The 19101-nt window shown below is 37.2% G+C and overlaps 1 protein-coding gene across 3 annotated transcripts in view; it reads left to right on the top strand.

Moving 5' to 3' along the window:
• myom1b (myomesin 1b) overlaps nt 1-19101 on the top strand; it is a 70928-nt gene that overhangs the window by 40231 nt on the left and 11596 nt on the right. For all 3 annotated transcript variants that reach the window (XM_079809648.1, XM_079809647.1, XM_079809649.1), the window contains 10 exons: nt 3287-3471; nt 5527-5641; nt 6516-6672; nt 11184-11290; nt 11378-11422; nt 13086-13222; nt 13334-13478; nt 13568-13627; nt 16495-16562; nt 16659-16772. In XM_079809648.1, the coding sequence (XP_079665774.1) occupies nt 3287-3471; nt 5527-5641; nt 6516-6672; nt 11184-11290; nt 11378-11422; nt 13086-13222; nt 13334-13478; nt 13568-13627; nt 16495-16562; nt 16659-16772 (1133 nt within the window). The remainder of the gene's footprint in view (nt 1-3286; nt 3472-5526; nt 5642-6515; nt 6673-11183; nt 11291-11377; nt 11423-13085; nt 13223-13333; nt 13479-13567; nt 13628-16494; nt 16563-16658; nt 16773-19101) is intronic.

Raw genomic sequence — 19101 nt, 5'->3', positions numbered from 1 at the left:
TTTTGCCAAAAGTATTGGGACGCCCCTCCAAATCATGGAATTCAGGTGTCACTTCCATGGCAACAGGTGTATAAAATCAGGCACCTAGGCATGCAGACGCTTCTGCAAACATTTGTGAAAGAATAGGTCGCTCTCAGGGGCTCAGTGAATTCAAGCGTGGTACCGTGGTAGGTTGTCACCTGTGCAATAAGACCATTTGTGAAATTTCCTCACTACTAAATATTCCAAGGTCAACTGTTAGTGGTATTATAACAAAGTGGAAGCAATTGGGAACAACAGCAACTTAGCCACAAAGTGGTAGGCCACATACATGCCACGCACAGTGCACAGAAGTCACCAACTTTGTCAATAGCTACAGACCTCCAAACTTTGTGTGGCCTTCAGATTAGCTCAAGAACAGTGTGTAGAGAGCTTCATGGAATGGGTTTCCATGGCCGAGCAGCTGCATCCAAGCCTTACATCACCAAGTGCAATGCGAAGCGTTGGATGCAGTGGTGTAAAGCACGCCGTCATCGGACCCTGGAGAAGTGGAGACGTGTTCTCTGGAGTGACGAATCACACTATCAACCCGATATACGCTTTTCTGTAGCTCAAACAGTAGAGCGTGGCACTAGCAACGCCAAGGTCATGGGTTCGATGCCCAGGGAAAGCAAAAACTGACATGTAAAAAAAATTGTGTACCTTGAATGCAATGTAAGTCGCTTTGGATAAAAGCATCTGCCAAAATGCATAAATATAAATAAAGACGAGTCTGGGTTTGGCAGTTGCCAGGAGAACAGTACTAAAGTTTGGTGTGGGGTTGTTTTTCAGGGGTTGGGCTTGTCCCCTTAGTTCCAGTGAAAGGAACTCTTAATGCTTCAGCATACCAAAAGACATTTTGGACAATTTCATGCTCCTAACTTTTTAAGAACAGTTTGGGCATGGCCTCTTCCTGTTCCAACATGACTGCCCACCAGTGCACAAAGCAAGGTTCATAAAGACGTGGATGAGTGAGTTTGGTGTGGAGGAACTTGACTGGCCTGCACAGAGTCCTGACCTCAACCCGATAGAACACCTTTGGGATGAATTAGAGCGGAGACTGTGTGCCAGGCCTTCTTGTCCAACATCAGAGCCTGACCTCACAAATGCGCTTCTAAAAGAATGGTCAAAAATTCCCATAAACACACTCCTAAACCTTGTGGAAAGCCTTCCCAGAAGAGTTGAAGCTGTTATAGCTACAAGGCCAACTCCATATTAAACCCTGCGGATTAAGAATGGGATGTCATTAAATTTCATGTACATGTAAAGGCAGGTGTCCCAAAACTTTTGGCAATATAGTGTACTTTAATGTCATTTCTGTTGAAATTTGCATGTTATATATATTTAAATATATTTGTTATATCAGTGGTTCTCAACTCCAGTCCTGGGGACCCACTGCTCTGCACATTTTGTATGTCTACCTTATTTAAGGCACCTGATTCTGATCATCAGCTAATTAGGAGAGAGCTCAATGAACTGAACTGAGGCTGTTTCCGAAATCGCCCCCTATACCCTCATTCACTATTCCCTACATTAGTCCACTGATATAGTCCACTTCGAAAACGAGTGAGTGATTTCGGACACTAAGTGCGCCGGAAAGGCTGCCGTTTTTGCAGTTTGTGCTTTCTGTTTGGCAGCTCCAGTAATAATGAAAAGATTTATCCTGAACTCTGCTACGGAAACTAGCATGTAACCTTAATCAAACAATATAATAATCATCTTAAAAAGGATCATTTATACCTGTATGCATGATATTGGGCTGGACCAGTGCGGTTCGGAAGATGGATGGATGATTGATTCAGCTGTGGGCACTATTTGAGGGAACAGCCATTTAGTGGTGTCCGAAACCATAGTGGACGTTATTAAGTGCACTCATTCAATCCCACAATGCACCACAATAACGAGTTTGCAACCGATGTATGCTCGACGGCTAGAGAATACCCATAATGCACTGTGAGAGTCGCGCCGTGCATTGAATAAATTCCCGCGTTTCGCCAGGAGATGGCATCGACTCACACACTTTTTAAGACCAATGATATTGGGCCCACTCACTTGTATCGTCTCTAATTGAGCACGTCTGTTTACACACCCTGATAAACACTGATTAAACGAGTTAGAAGCTTTATTTTCACTTTTCTAATATTTTCTTCATATTCATAGAAAATAAATTCCTTTCCGATCTGATGGAAAAAAGGATCAGTGCGAGTTTGGCAAAAGGCAGATTCGAACCTCTATTCAATTTGTGCCAAATCTTAACGCCATGCGTCTTGCCCCTACACTATTGGTGCTGATGAAGATTGACACTTAGAGCTTTATGATTACTCCAGAGTACTCGTAGATCTACAATCATTTTCAAGTGCTACTTAAGTTACGATGCTTTTGGGAAACAGACCTTAATATTAAGATCACTCGTACGATCGTTATTACGATCAACTTAGGTTTACGATGCTTTTGGGAAACGCAGCCCAGGTAAGTTCATTCATTCAGGGCGCGGCTCTCACAGTGCGTTGAGAGTACACCGTCTGGTTGAGTGAGAGAACGATTCAAAAGCGTAAGGAGTTGTTTCTCGTTTGCTCTCGAAATGCTTTCGCGGGACTTTGCTGTCATACGCCGATCGGGCATCGAACAAGCATATTCTCCAGCGCGTACATCTACTGTACACTCGTTATTGCGGTGCATGGTGGGATTGAATGAGTGCACTCAAAAACGTCCACTATTGTTTCGGACACCACTACAAATGGATGTTCACTCAAATAGTGCCCTATTTAAGGGTATAGGGGGCGATTTCGAACACAGCATGAGTGTGTCAGATAAGAGAGACTCAAGCTTTATTATGTTAGTCAACACATCAAAATAAGTGTACTTCTTTAATAAAATAATATTAAACCATAATGATTTAAAATCTACTTTTATCAACTTAAGTCAAATTCATTGTAAATCGTTTAATTTAACATTTTTACAAAATGCAATTTTTAAGTGTGTACTAAAGAAACAATCATGAAAGTGTACTCTCTTTGAGTACACTTAAGTGGCTTTTATTGCATAATATTATAATATTATACGGTTTTTTTAAATATACTTTTAAGATTTGCAGTACACTATATGTGCACATTCAATACAATTAAACACGCTTCTTTTTCAGAAGAGGATAGTAAACACACTGATAATCTGCAATCCTCTGTCAAAAATCTAAATAAAAGTCTAAATGAATCCTATTAAAACCATAATTTGGAACTAATAGTTTAACTATGCTAAAACATTTTTTCAGGACCACCCCATGACCTCCAAGTACAGGAGGTGCGTAAAGACTCTTTGGTCTTGCTCTGGAAACCACCTGTCTACCAGGGTCGAGATCTCGTCAATGGATACTACATTGACATCAAGGAGGCGGAAGCAGACTTTGAAATGTGGAGAGGGGTCAATGAGAAAGCTACTGACAAGACATTCATGAAGGTTTGTACCATTACCATTAATTGTGGAAAATAAGTACATTTTATCATACTTTTAAAAAGAACACTTATTACAGAAATAATATTCTTGAATATACTTAAGTATGAACTGAATGTAAGGTTTTCGGACACTTAATTGTGATTGCAATTAAATGAAAATGTATTATAATTAAAATGTTTATATTAAATGCAATTAGCTTTTTTGACCCACTTAAGTAGGACTTACTGTAATCTTTTTGTGTTAATTCATCTTTTTTTTTTTCTATTTTACAATATAAGCAGACTAGTACTAGTACTAGTTCTTTGAGCAGGCAGGTACATTAACCTGCCCCTTTAGTCAGTTTTGAAAGATTCTGACCCTTGTGAAAAAGAAGTACACTTAAGCATACTTAAAAAAAAAACACTTAAAAATATGATACTGAAGTGCAAACTGCATTTATTTGCATGTTAACTTCAATTAAATGATAATGTATTATAGTTTAAATTTATATTAAATGTAATTAGCTGAACATTAGTGTTTTTTGACCCACTTAAGTAGGACTTAAGTACACATTTATCTGTAATTTCATAATTACTTTTATTGTGCTTTAATTTTGATAATTTTTTTATTTATTTTTTTATTTATGCTAAGCTAAAATATACTTGCACAGTATGTCATGCATTTAAATATATTTGTAGTTACACATTTGTAATAAGAATGTTTATTAAGCCATTTAGTACACTGAAAATATATTAACTTTAAATATAATCTCAAATGTCACATTACAGATAAAATTATAATTATGTACTTTAAACATGATTTAGTATGTTCAATACCTCAAAATAAGTGTACTTCTTTAAAGCACGACAAACGGTTATTAAAATATGATTTGTACTTGAATCAAAATTAAAATTGAATTTGGCATTATGACAAACTGCACTTTTTAAAAAGTGTACTAAAGTGTGTGAAGAAATAGTCATGAAAGTGTACTCTCTTATAGTACACTTAAAGGGTTAGTTCACCCAAAAATGAAAATTCTGTCATTAATTACTCACCCTCATGTCGTTGGACACCCGTAAGACCTCCGTTCATATTCGGAACACAAATGAAGATATTTTAGTTGAAAGCTGATGGCTGAGAAAGGCTTCACACAGGCCTCCATTGGCATTCAGTACATTGACACTTCCAAGATCAATGAAAGGCACTTAAAACGTCGTTACAAAGTCTATCTCACCACAGTGGCTCTACAATAATCATACAATGCGACGACAATAGTTTTTGTGCGCAAAAAAAAATCAAAATAACACCTTTATCCAACTTGTTCTCGACTTCCGTGTGTGCCTCCACGACGCATGCGCGAGAATATGACGTAGCGCCGGTGTTCGTGAATCGATGAAATACACACTTAAGCCCCATTTTGAGCACTACGCCGAGACCTAAAGCACGATCAATGTAGAATCCAACAGCTTAGACACGCGCGTCTTCCTCTGCTCGTAAACAAATCGCTTCTGGGTCATATGTCCGAACGCCGGATCTGCGTCATATTCTCGCGCATGCGTCGTGGAGGCATACACGGAAGTCGAGAACAAGTTGGATAAAGATTTTGATATTTGATATTTTGATTTTTTTTTGCGCACAAAAACTACTGTCGTCGCATTGTATGATTATTGTAGAGCCACTGTGGTGAGATAGACTTTGTAACGACGTTTTAAGTGCCTTTCATGGATCTTGGAAGTGTCAATGTACTGAATGCCAATGGAGGCCTGTGTGAAGCCTTTCTCAGCCATCAGCTTTCAACTAAAATATCTTCATTTGTGTTCCGAATATGAACGGAGGTCTTACGGGTGTCCAACGACATGAGGGTGAGTAATTAATGACAGAATTTTCATTTTTGGGTGAACTAACCCTTTAAGTGGTCTTTTATTTGATTAATATGTTATTAGCAAGTACAGTTTTTTAAAAATATACTTTTAAGATTTAAAGTACAGTACAAGTGCATATCAAATGTAATTAAGCACACTTCTTTTTTTCACAAGGGTAGGCTTATGGTAGTAAATGCTGTTCATCTTCTTGTTCTAGATCAAGGATCTAAAGGAGGGGGAGACGTATGTTTTCCGTGTACGCGCTCAGAACAAGGCTGGTGTAGGAAAAGCATCAGAGCCTACAGAACCGGTGGTGGCAGTGACTAAACCAGGTACTAAACTAAATGACTAAATGAAACGAAAAAAATTATTGCATAACATTTTATTATACTGCGCAATAGCTACGGCTGATAACATTTAAATCAATGTGGAATAAAAACATCCTTTCTTAATGCATGTTCCTGGTGTGTACGATTCATACTTTTCTCTTCATGATCTTTCTTCACAATGTAATAACTTGATCTGCCTTTGAAATGATTTCCTTTTTTGGATGACACCACCATTCCTTCTTATTTTTCCAAACATATCCTCCAAACACCTTTCATGACCCAATCAATTCCTAATGGATAAAATTGTTCCTGCCATTGTGTCTGTTGAATATCCTGTGTATGTTTTTCCCACTCTGAGAAATCGGTTATTACAGTAGTGAAAAGGATTTGTAAATAATGTTGGCTTTAAGCTGGAGCAGTCCATGCTGAACTTGATTCAGATTAGGTGTTGAACTAAACCATATGTGGGTATGTCAGAGTGAACAGGAATGGACAAAACACAAACACGTAATCATCTGTACTTAATAAACAGTGTGCGGAATCAACTTTTATCCTACTTTTAAAAAGAACACTTATTACAGAAATAATATTTTTTAATATACTTAAGTATGAACTGAATGTAATGTTTTCAGACACTTAATTGTGATTGCAATTAAATTAAATGTATTATAGTTACACATTTTATAAGAAATGCAATTTAAATGATTTTTTGACCCACTTTAGTAGGACTTACTGTGATCTTTGTGTGTTAATTCATAATTTTTTTTCTATTGCACCCTATAAGCAGACTAGTACTAGTTCTTGATTCTCAACAAATCAAAATAAACAAAAATTAACTAGCCTCAACAAAAGCCAATAAACTATTTCTTTGTCTCAGGTACTGCCGAGATAGTTGTGAACGTTGACGATGATGGCGTCATTTCACTGAATTTTGAGTGCTCTAACCTCACTGCTGACTCCAAATTTGTCTGGTCCAAGAACTATATGGAAATGACAGAACCTGAACGCATGACCATGGAGACCAAGGGTAACAAGTAAGTATTTACGTGCTAATGAGTTAAATAACAAATGATTGAATTTAAAGTCTTCTTGCAGTCAATAATTGTATCCCTTAAAAGTCATCTTTGATAATCACAATGGCATAAACTGGCATAATTTATCCATAAAATAGCTTGAATGTAACCATGCTTCATTTAGTATAGGCTGATCCATCAATATGCAAATTAGTCACTGCCTCCACTCATTCGCACCAGCTCAAACTACTAAACATCCTCAAACATAAGCAAGAGAATGTAATTAGTTACTGTACTTAAGTATTTTTTGGCTACTTTGTAGTTTTACTGAGTATCAAATATATTCGTTTTTTTACTCTCTACTTGACTACATTTATGAATAGGTAAATGCATTTTTAACTCCAATACATGTGTAATGCAGTTACACCTAACTTTTTCTGCAGCAGTTTGTTTCTGCTATAAAGAAGCGATATCGCATTTGCCATCTAAGGCATTGAAGGTACTATATCTTGTGTATTTTGCCTTTACTCACCCAAACTTGTCAACAAGTTTGTCAACAAGGCTACATTACGTGAATGCGAGTGCATTAGCAGCTAGATGATGAGGTCCTGACTACAGCTGGTGATGCAGCCGAAACCAGCACGTCCAGTGCAAGTTGACTTTGACTAATTTTACTTAACATTATTTAATTTTATCTGCTATATTGGCAAGAACTTTTTCAAGGATATTGGTTTCCATTTTCCATTTTGTGCACTTGAGCTTAATTGAGACTTGAGAGTTTGTAGACGTTTAAAGGGTTAGGTCACCCAAAAATGAAAATTAGCCCATGATTCACTCACCCTCAAGTCATCCTAAGTGTATATGACATTCTTCTTTCAGACGAATTAAATAAGTCCTGGGTAATCCAAACATAATAATGGCAGTGAATTGTTGCATCGTTTTTGAAGTCCATAAAAGACTTCCATATTTAACTTACGGAAAAAGTGTAGTGCCTCTCGCAGTTCAAAATGCTAACGTAAGCATTTTAAACTGCGAGAGGCACCACACTTTTTCCGTAAGTTGAATATGGAAGGCGATTGGCCGGAAGCTAGATAATGTACTTTATAAAGTTTTAAATATGGATATTTTTCTTACACAAACGCATCGATTCGCTTCAGAAGGCCTTTATCTGGGGGAAGCCGTGTGGAGCAGTTATTTGATGGATAGATGCACTTTTAAAAATGTTTAGCCAGGACATTTTAATATAACTTTTTAATATAACTATAATATTTTATTTGTCTGAAAGAAGAAGAATGTCATATACACCTAGGATGATTTGAGGGTGAGTAAATCATGGGCTAATTTTCATTTTTGGGTGAACTAACCTTTTAAGAGGCTGTTGTGTCGACCTTGATTTATTGCAATATTGAGGTGCTCAGTTTTATTTTGGTTTTAGAAAATAAACATGATTTTTAATCTTACAAATCAATAGTTTCTTATTTTCAATGTCATGTCGCTTAGGTGTTGAGCACTTGTGCATCTTCGAGCCTACATTCAGTACGAGTAAAATACTTAAGTACTGTTAAAATCAGATACTCTGTAAGGAATGGCTTTCAGGTACTCTTTACACTTCTGGTTAGCTCTCTGGAAAACATCAAATGTTTCTATTTACAACGTGTTTCTGCAGCAGTGAGTATTGTAGCCAGTCACAGACATGTTTGTTGATCTCTTGAACGCAGTGGCCAATCAGGGGTGTTTAATTTAGTCAGAATCCACTCACTGCTCACATCGCTGGAGTTTTATTTTCTGCACGCTCGCGAATCCCCTTGTTTACAAAGTGTAGACACAAGGTAAATAAGAGATTCATTGTGCAGTGTAGACAACTTTATTGAATTCTGTTATTATTTACTCACTCTCATGTCGTTCAAAACTTATACGACTTTCGTTCATCTTCAGAACACAAATGAAGATCTTTTGATGAAATCTGAGAGCTTTCTGTCCCTGCATAGACAGCTATGCAACTACCACTTTGAGTTCATAAAGAGATCGTAAAGCAAATTCCAAAATCCATATGAATTGAGCAGTTTAGTCCACACTTTCTGAAGAGACACGATTGCTTTATATTTTTTATCTTCTATTGACATTAAACATTTATCAACTCACACATCAGTTGTGGTGAACGGAAGCTCAAGTATGTTCGCTTGACATGCGCAAACCAATGAGGTTCATTCTCGTGTTACGCAGCACTTTTGAGCTTCAGCAAGAACCAATGATGTTCATTCTCGTGTTACACAGCACATCTGAGCTTCCGCAAGAACCAATGAGGTTCATTCTCGTGTTACACAGCACATCTGAGCTTCCGCAAGAACCAATGAGGTTCATTCTCGTGTTACACAGCACATCTGAGCTTCCGCAAGAACCAATGATGTTCATTCTCGTGTTACTCAGCACATCTGAGCTTCCGCAAGAACCAATGATGTTCATTCTCGTGTTACTCAGCACATCTGAGCTTCCGCAAGAACCAATGAGGTTCATTCTCGTGTTACACAGCACATCTGAGCTTCCGCAAGAACCAATGAGGTTCATTCTCGTGTTACTCAGCACATTTGAGCTTCAGCAAGAACCAATGAGGTTCATTCTCGTGTTACGCAGCACATTTGAGCTTCAGCAAGAACCAATGAGGTTCATTCTCATGTTACTCAGCACATTTGAGCTTCAGCAAGAACCAATGAGGTTCATTCTCGTGTTACGCATCACATTTGAGCTTTAGCAAGAACCAATGAGGTTCATTATTGTGTTACACAGCACATTTGAGCTTCCGCAGCACATTTGTACATACAGTACACAAGAGTATATACAAGCAAAGTTAGTCGCCAGCAGCACACACTCAAAATCAATGTTACTCGCATATGGAGCAGAAACAACCAAACATCTGCATTTGTTTTCAGGCTTTCTTGCTTCTGACTCTCCAGCACTGGAAAGCTTTTCTAATATTAACGCAGGTCATAAAGCTCTTGTCTGATCATAACCCTTCTTTTTCCAGTGATATTCTCTCTTTTGTAATGTCTCTCAGCCATCACATCATTTACTTAGCCTTGTTTCGTTCCAATCCCATAACTATTGTTCATTTTCTAAACATAAATTAAGATATTTTTAATAAACAATTTTGCGCTACAATTTTTGTTTATTTTTAATAAACAATTTTTTTTATTTTAATAAAAATGTTCAAGCTTAAAAAAAGTTTTAATACACGTCTATGGAACAATATTGCTCATCAAATGAATATAGAACATACAGGGCCCTATTTTAACGATCTGAAACGCAAGTGTCAACGCGCGAAGCGCAAGTAACTTTGTGGGCGGGTCTCGGCGCTGTTGCTATTTTCCTTGCGGGATAAATGGCTCTTGCGCCCGGCGCAAATCTAAAATGGGTTGGTCTGAAGTAGCTTCATTATTCATAGGTGTGGTTTGGGCGTAACGTGAATAAACCAATCCGAGCGTCATCCAACATTCCCTTTAAAAGCAGGTGCGCAAGTTCCATTATGGATTGCTATTATTATGGCGTATTTACCAGGCGCACGCCAGGAGCGGTTCACAGCCGAGGAGACTGATGTTCTTGTAAGAGCAGTGAAAGACAGAGAAGTGAAGTTGTAATGTTGTACATTATGGTAAAGGTGATTTCACAGTCTTTTTTTTTTCAGTCTTTCAGTTTTTTCAGTTTTTCAGTCGATTTTTTTTTCCTGGTTCTTGACGGACAAACCAATTTGTCAGATGTCCTTATATACATATATGTCTTGCCACTATTGGGCAAACAGGTCTTATCCTTAATTATTACAATTAGCCTGAATCATTTGTAAGCTAGATTTATGCCTATTTTTTTCACATCTTCGTGGCACACCACAATGATTTCCGTCATGTCATGTGTTAATATTTTTTTAGTGTAACAATTTATGATTTGCAAAAATAACTGTTGCATCTGTGTAGGTTACATGAGCAAAGTGTATGCGCGTTGTGCACGCTATACATTATGGTCAAGCATGCGCCCTTAAAATAGCATAATGAACAACGCGCAACGCGCCACTGACTTTAGACTAGGTTTTTTCTGGTCAGTGGCGCAATTGTTTAATGGAACAGCAAAATAGCACCAGGGATTGTTTGCGCCGGAACACGCCTCCTTTTTTGCGCTGAACCGCCCAGGTAGCGCAAGTTCATTCACTAGTTTAGCGACGTGCTTCTGTGGAGGGAAAAGCGAGCTTTGCGCGGGTGCAAAATAGGAATGACACATGCGTCGGTGTACAAAGTCAATTGCGCTGGGTGCAAGATAGGGCCCATAATCTTTTTGTCCCGAAAATGAATGAATTATTAGTAAATAATGTACCTTTAATTATTAGCTTGTGTACCTTCTTTTAATCATATTTAATCATATTTATAAATCTTTGACTGAAACATTATTTATTAAATGTAACAAACAATTTAAACAAATTTCTAGGGCTATAACAAAAAATAGATTAGCATGGGATCATTTTGTAGTAACTCTTCAATATTTATCTTTAGGTCCAAAGCCATCTTTAATACGCCTTCAGAAGATGACCTGGGCATCTACTCTTGCTTCGTGACACACACCGATGGAGCTTCTTCCAGCTACACGCTCTCTGAAGAAGGTGAGTTTATCTCCCTTTTTCATTTTTGTATGTTAAAATACCAGGTTAACATTGTTGTTGATTGTGACACTGTCCTGTTCCCAACAGCTCTAAAAGAACTCCTGAAGGTCAGCCATGACCACAAATTCCCCAGTGAGTACACATCACATGTTCTCTTTCATTTTGTACATTGTACGTTATTTTTGTACATATTACGTGAAGGTGATACAGTAATCACATGACATTTTCAAGGCGTTTTTTGTGTGCAAACATCCAAAGCGCACGACCAGAAGCTGCCTCTCAGACAGTGTGCGAATAGCCTATTAAATCGAGTTCTCTTTCATGTTTTCTTGCACTTGAACGGATAAATTCACACAAAATGATGTCAAAATGCCTGTCTAGGCAAGTATCCTTGTGAAACGTAGTTGGTTATGAATGTAAACAGGATATTGGATACGTGCAGCTCTTAAAGTGACAGCAGCCTAATAAACCTACTGCTGTCCTCAATGTTGATCTAACAACAAAACACTAAGAGAAAATCACTCACTGCTCTTTTCTGGTCAAGCCCTTCTGGAGCAGCTCTAAATATTTACTGTGCTATTAAATTAAAGATAAAATATAATAGAACAATAATATGAACAGTAAATGTAATAGTAGCTCATACAATATTTTAACAGGCATAATAAGGAATGAAAATAATTGAAGGAAATATGTATTTGCCAAGCCAACTCAGTAGATTCATATTCTTTTGATTCATTTTTCATTTCCTATGCCCAATATATAACTGTTTTTTAAATGCAATGAAAATAAAGGTATTGGTTCTCTGTATTAGTAAGTACTAAAAATAAAAGTTTCGGACTCGTTCTGGAAAAAGTGGTATTGGTGCATCGCTAATATAAAACCAAAAATTATTCAGAAACCAGATTTATTTTTTTACTAGTGGGTGCAGGACACTATGGTTCATTTATGTAATGTAGCAAAATAAAGTAAACTTTGACATATTGTACCCAAAAATTCTTCATTCAGTGGACTACCATTAAAATGTATAAAAATTTGGGACCAAATTTATTCAGACACTTTGACCTGACAAGTGTTTTTCCTTTAATTGCTAATGTGACCTTTCATACCACAGACTGAACAAAATGAAGCATTGCTTGGTAGTTGACCTAAATTGGTATTATCTAATTGTGTACTTAAATTTAACAGCTGACAGCCAATTTGTTGATTGTAATTCATTACATACCTTTCTATCAAAGTTATCTGACATTATCAAAATGAATTTGTTGAGACACAGTTTAACTCTTTCTTATGAGTTCTTGTCATATTTTATTACCATTTTCTAAACTATAGTGAATAAACTGTAATAATGTGAGAAAACGTTGAAGGTGTCTGAATACATTTTGGGTTGACTGTATATGTGTGTATATATATATATACATACATACATACATACATACATACATACACACACACACACACACACACACACACACACACACACACACACACACACACACACACACACACACACACACACACACACACACACACACACACACACACACACACACACACACACACACACACACACACACACACACACACACACACACACACACACACACACACACACACACACACACACACACACACACACACACACACAAAACCGAGCGATGCAAAACCATGCAAATCCATTCCACCATAAGCCTCCAATACAACGAACATTGTTCAGGAGTGAATTCATGTTTTGTTCTATTGTTCTCAATGTTCTGTTATAACACTTTCTATTATCCACTTATTCCCTCTTCTTCAGTCATCCCTCTGAAAACAGAGCTGGCCGTGGAGCTGCTGGAGAAGGGCAGAGTTCGCTTCTGGTTGCAGGCTGAAAAAATCTCTGCCAATGGAAAAGTTGAATACGTGTTCAATGACAACATGGTCTCCCAGGGAGAGGTGAGAGCAATACAGAAACAGACACACAGTACATGAAATCTTACACATGAAATTCATTAGGAAATAATAATTTGGCTTGCTTCTGCATTAATGGTTTTTTGTGTGTTGTAGAAATACAAGATGAACTTTGATAAAAATACTGGCATTATTGAGATGTTCTTGGAGTCTCTGGGTAAAGAGGACGAGGGAACATTCACCTTCCAGCTTCAAGATGGCAAAGCCACTAACCAGTCCAGTCTCGTGCTAATTGGAGATGGTACATCTAAAAGACCATATACACGTACATATACAGTATGTATCTCATTTATAGAGTGTGTATCAATTACTGCATCTCATTTCCTTCAGTGTTCAAGCAGTTACAGAAGGAATCAGAGTTCCAGAGAAAAGAATGGCATAGAAAGCAAGGTACGAGTATATTTGCAGTACTGTATATAAACTCAGGGTTCCTACACAGTTTGAATAAGTATGGAATTTTATTTGAGTAATTTCCAGGTCTGGAAATGTATGCACAAAAGAAAGCAGAGTATGGAACAAATATTTGCATTTCCAGACTATTGCCCCTATTTAGTTTTCTATAATAGAAAAAAGTGATATAAAAGTGAATACATTTAAGGTGCACTGGTAACAATACGGGTGCACTAATGCGCATTAATTCATGTTTAACTAATGCACAGATAATCATGAGTTAATGTATGACTCATGAAGAACTAAACCATTTATTAATAATTACTGCATCAGCAACTAATGAGCATTCTAAATTATTAATAGTTTAAGTAATATATGTATTGTTATTAACTAAATGTGTCTTCATGTATTAATTCCCTAATAACATAATATATATACTAATAATGTAAATGCACATGTTAATTACCACAATGGTCAAAGATATGTACTTCAACTTCCAGTTGTCTGCTTTAATTAATCATTAGATAATGATTTGCAAAGATATCATTATGTTATTACTTTACTTGTTGAGGCACATGACTATTAACTTTAGATACCTTTGCAAATTTTTAGCTAATGATTAATTAAAACAGACAACTGGAAGTTGAAATGCATGGCTTCGACCCATTGTATTAGTTTTATTAGGAAATTAATACATTATGACACAATCATTAATAAATGGTTTAGTTCTTCATGAGTCATACATTAACTCATGATTATCTGTGCATTAGTTAAGCATGAATTATTTAAGCATATAAGTGCACTCGTTTAGTAAAGTGTTACCGGTGCACTTTTTCATTATGCAAAAATGCAGGTTATTAGCTTTTTGGGTTTCTTCTCACAATATTCTTAGCACCGTATTACAGAGATTCTGAAAGGACCTTTGTAACGGGGTTTTAGAAGAAGGAGGCGGGAACCGGCGAACATTCAACAACTTTAATATGAACTCAAAATGAAAGTAAAAGCGGCAGCCCCTCACGGACGACTACCGCGCACACACAAGTCCTTCACTCGTGTCGCTCGTCCATATATGCCTCCGTGCTCCCTCATGAGAGGACTCGAGACCGGTGTGCCTCGCAGGTGACGCTCATTCTCAATCACGTACACCGATCTCGCCCGCTCCTCCCATGTCTCTCGCTCGTCCACCTCGCCACAACCTTTGCAAAAATAAAAACTATACAGACTTTCGTGTGTGCACAAGAAACCATTAAACTTAGCATAGGACAATGCACACTGAGCCACCTATTGCACCATCAGCTCATTTCGCGATGTAGTTTCTTGGCCTCCACAGAGTATGCGTTAAAGGAGACCTAAGGCCATGAACATATGATATATTGCCCTAACGAAAGGCAAATTTTGAATACTTTTTTTATAGTACCAGTCTTTTTATAGACTCTTGAACTTGGTATATAGGACAATGCACACAGCCGTATTGTGCCATGTAAGCGTGTCATGGTTTCTCCTCCACACCCAGAAAGCAATCTATCGGCCCAGATCCAGCCCACATCTGGTATGTGTAGAATCCACATGTACCAGATGTGGGCCGGAACTATGTTGCTGTCTGGGCAAGAATCCACCCCAGAGGATGTGCTATATTGGACATTAGGCTGTGAGGTACTACCCTAAGGAAAGTCAAATTCATGTGCTCTCGTTTTCTTCATAGTACGATCGCAGTGACATTCAAAGGAAATAGGTTATAATAAATGTAATACTAGAAATTGTAATGTGTAAGCACATAAAAAATTCCAATGCACTTGTGAATAGTGTCTTGAGGGCACGAAAGTTTCTTGTGTGCATGCACTAGTCTATACTTTTTGTGTTTTATTTTATATTTTAGGACCTCTGTATGTTGTTACTATGAAAAAAACCCTGACAAAAATACTTACAGATGACTACTATATACTAATATAAAGCTGAAAATAATGCTGTATGAACCATTTATGTTAAATATGGTCTGAAAATCTACAGAGAGGTCTGGAAAAGTATGGAATTGTGAAACGGAAAATGTGTAGGAACCCTGTACACTGTTCACATGCATTTTAAAAAAAAAAATAATATTACAATATGTTACAGTAATATAATACATTGTTATATAATACACATGAGTGCTGTCCTGTGATAATTTTATAAATAAATACAGGTATTATCAAAGGTGTATTAGAGTACCTGAAAACCACTTGAGTACAAGTACAGACATCTTACAGCAAAAATGACTCCATTACAAGTTTAAAGTCATCAATTCCAATATATGACTTAAGTGATAGTCTTAGGCCTGGTTTCACAGACAGGGTTTAGATTAAGCCAGGATTAGGCCTTAGTTCAATTTAGACATTTAAGTAGCTTTTATAAACATGCCTAAAAACATTACTGGTGTGCATTTTGAGACAAAACAATGGCAGTGACATATTTTAAGATGCGAGTGTACGTTTCTTTCCGTTAAAACAGCTCAGACATGCATTTTAGTCTGGGACTAGCTTAAGCCTTGACTGTGAAACCAGGGGTTAGAGATTTTACTCGCACCGAACATTGGCTCAAAGATGAAGAACTTCAGGCCAGTGAAAAACAAGAAACAGTTGATATGTGAGGAGAGCGATCACAAGTTTATTTTCGGAAATGAAAATAAAACCGAACACCTCAATATTGCAATAAATCAAGGTCACCACAACAGCCTCTTAAAGATCTACAACCACGTTATTCCATGGATCCATAGAATGTACATAATGTACTGTAAAAAGTACAAGTAGTAGTATAGTATGGTAGTATGTCATTCCAGATACTGCGCACCCACTGTGTTTGTACATTATTCACTGCTGTTTATGCACTTGAAGGTCCACACTTCGTGGAGTATCTTGGTTATGAAGTCACACCTGAGTGCTGTGTAAGACTGAAGTGCAAGGTGAGCCTTCTCTCTAATGTAAAACACAAACAATCTACTCAACTGTAGTGCTGCCTGCCTGTTGCTTTATTAGTGACACAATAACCTGTGATCTAGGTTGGTAATATGAAGAAAGACTCCGTGGCCCTGTGGTATAAGGATGGACGAGAGGTTAAGGTCAATGAGAAACTGGATTTCTCTGAAGGAGTATTAACTTTGGAGATCACCCAGGTGAGAAGCATTTCACTCATGCAGGGAACATTTGGTGTGGAAACAATTTTCACTCGGAAATTGTTTGTAAATTTGACAAGAAATGGCAAATAACCCATTGAAAATTAAATCATTTTATGTTGAAAAATTACCGTAATATTTTCTTGTAAAACGCATTCCAGTAATCTTAGTTTAAAAATGTTTTTCAGTGGGTTACCCAGATTTTACTCTTCATAAATTCACAATATATGGTCAACAACTTACCAGGTGACACATATGGCCTCCACAAACATTTAGCTGATATGTATGTAGAAGTATTTAATTAATGATTCAATTTTAAAATAAATTTGACTATAATACCATATCGTTCCCAGAAGTTACAAGCATACTTTTTTTTTATTTACTCCTTCGTTGTTCATTCATTGCCATGTATTAACAAATAACAAAGTACATGGCCGGTTGAAATGCATTGAAGCATTTTTTTTTGTAAAATTGTGACAAAAAGTAAATAAAGTGGTTACAAAATACATATAACATAACATACTATACATTAAACATAGTGTTGGGGTAACCATAGATATCATATAGGTAGACGCCCTATCGAACGCTACTGCCTATTGGCACAGTCGAGCCGTGGAGCCGCCATCTTGGATCGGTCGCCAGCTCCACTCAGTGTAACTTGTTTGCCAGGTGCAATGAGCTGTCAGCGCATTTAATTAATCATATCTCACTGAATACCTAACTGATTTTGACGCGTTTTTTTTGCTGCAAAGGTCATTCATGTAGCTATGATACAGGACATATGGTTCAGCGTATTTTAATATTCATAGTAGGCTTAACAGTTATATAATATTTTGATATAAGATATAAAGTGACCAGACGTCCAAAATCTAAATATTTGATGTAGGATATAAGGTAATGTATAAATCACACACTATAAATATGATAAATAATCAGCAACAGATAGTTGCAGTAAAATAAGATATTTTAATAAGTTGAAGAAACAATTTAAAATGATTTGTGACATACTCTCTCTCTCTCTCTCTCTCTCTCTCTCTCTCTCTCTCACAAACACACACTATTCAGACGTCTGTAATATTAACGTCCAATGCGCAAACACAAATAACAGTTATTATGTCTGGTCGAACAATGTATGTATTAACTTCAGATTGGATTGTGTTGGTAATAGGCACTTAACGTTACCTAACGCTAAAAGTAAGTTTCGTGCATCTAACAAGTGCTTTCAAACTTCTTTCTGATCTGAATAGTAAGTTATGTGGAAAACACTTGAGTTGAGGGAGGGAGATACATAGAAATGTAGACGATTTCAGTACAGTACTATCAAAGATCCTTGCTCCTTCTCAATTCTCTGGATTTAAGAACAAAATACAACCAATAGTACGATAGTAATGTTAAATGTTACTTGTGAAAAGTAATCTGTGATGGTCCGCCGATTAGAACAGGAAAATGCTGCACAGTGCTCTGGCATCTTAACTGCTGCTACGCAAAGAAAATAGGAGTACATCCGGTTTAAAATGGCGGCCGCAAATCTCAGCGCCCAGCGGCCAATAGGGCGTCTACTTATATGATGTCTATGGGGGTAACAGCTTAGGACCCAGGACCAGTAGTGAAAAATGAAGACCAAGAGTCAGGAGTGTAATTAATTAAAGAAAAATTTACTGAAGAATAGTTTGCAGTTTCATCAGCAGAAGCCAGCTTCAAGTCTCACAAGGAGTTCGTAGACCGCGCTCCCTCTACCAGCCTCCCCGCCTCCGTCTATCATATATACAATTTCTGAACAGTTATATTGTTTTCATGGTCTAACCACGTCATTACTGCAAGTTGAATGATTCTGATTGGCTCAGAGAAAATGCACAGTCACAGTAAATATCCACACAAGGATAGATAGCAGAGCATATCACTAAACTACGTAGACTAGTTGTTGCCCCATCACTAGAATTAGATCATTGTTGACCTCGGAGGTTGCTGAAAGGCGTCTTCAGGTTTGGGGTCATGTCCATCTTCAATATTGGGCCTGCAACGATCACGCACACACACAAAAACTCCCTAGACTCACAGCTCTCCCAAGGTTGGAGAGTCTTAACTAACTATCAACAAAACACTTCACCAAAACATGCTGATAACATGTGCTTTTCAATAGTACAATTGTATTCATAAAATTCTTTAGGGTTTCAGTAAAAGGAAATATAAAAGAAAAGAAAAGAAAAATCCATATTTCATCTCTGGAAGCAGTCACCACTCAGAGACCAAATATAAACTTGAGAAAATATAAAGGATTCATTGGTCCTCTTGATTTAAGCATAATCATAACTGGAAAGAATCATTAAAG

Source organism: Gobio gobio, assembly GCF_949357685.1.
Source record: "Gobio gobio genome assembly, chromosome: 2".
NCBI classification, from domain to species: Eukaryota; Metazoa; Chordata; class Actinopteri; order Cypriniformes; family Gobionidae; genus Gobio; species Gobio gobio.
The sequence above is the reverse complement of the archived record's forward strand: the minus strand, read 5'-3'. Positions and strand labels throughout refer to the sequence as shown.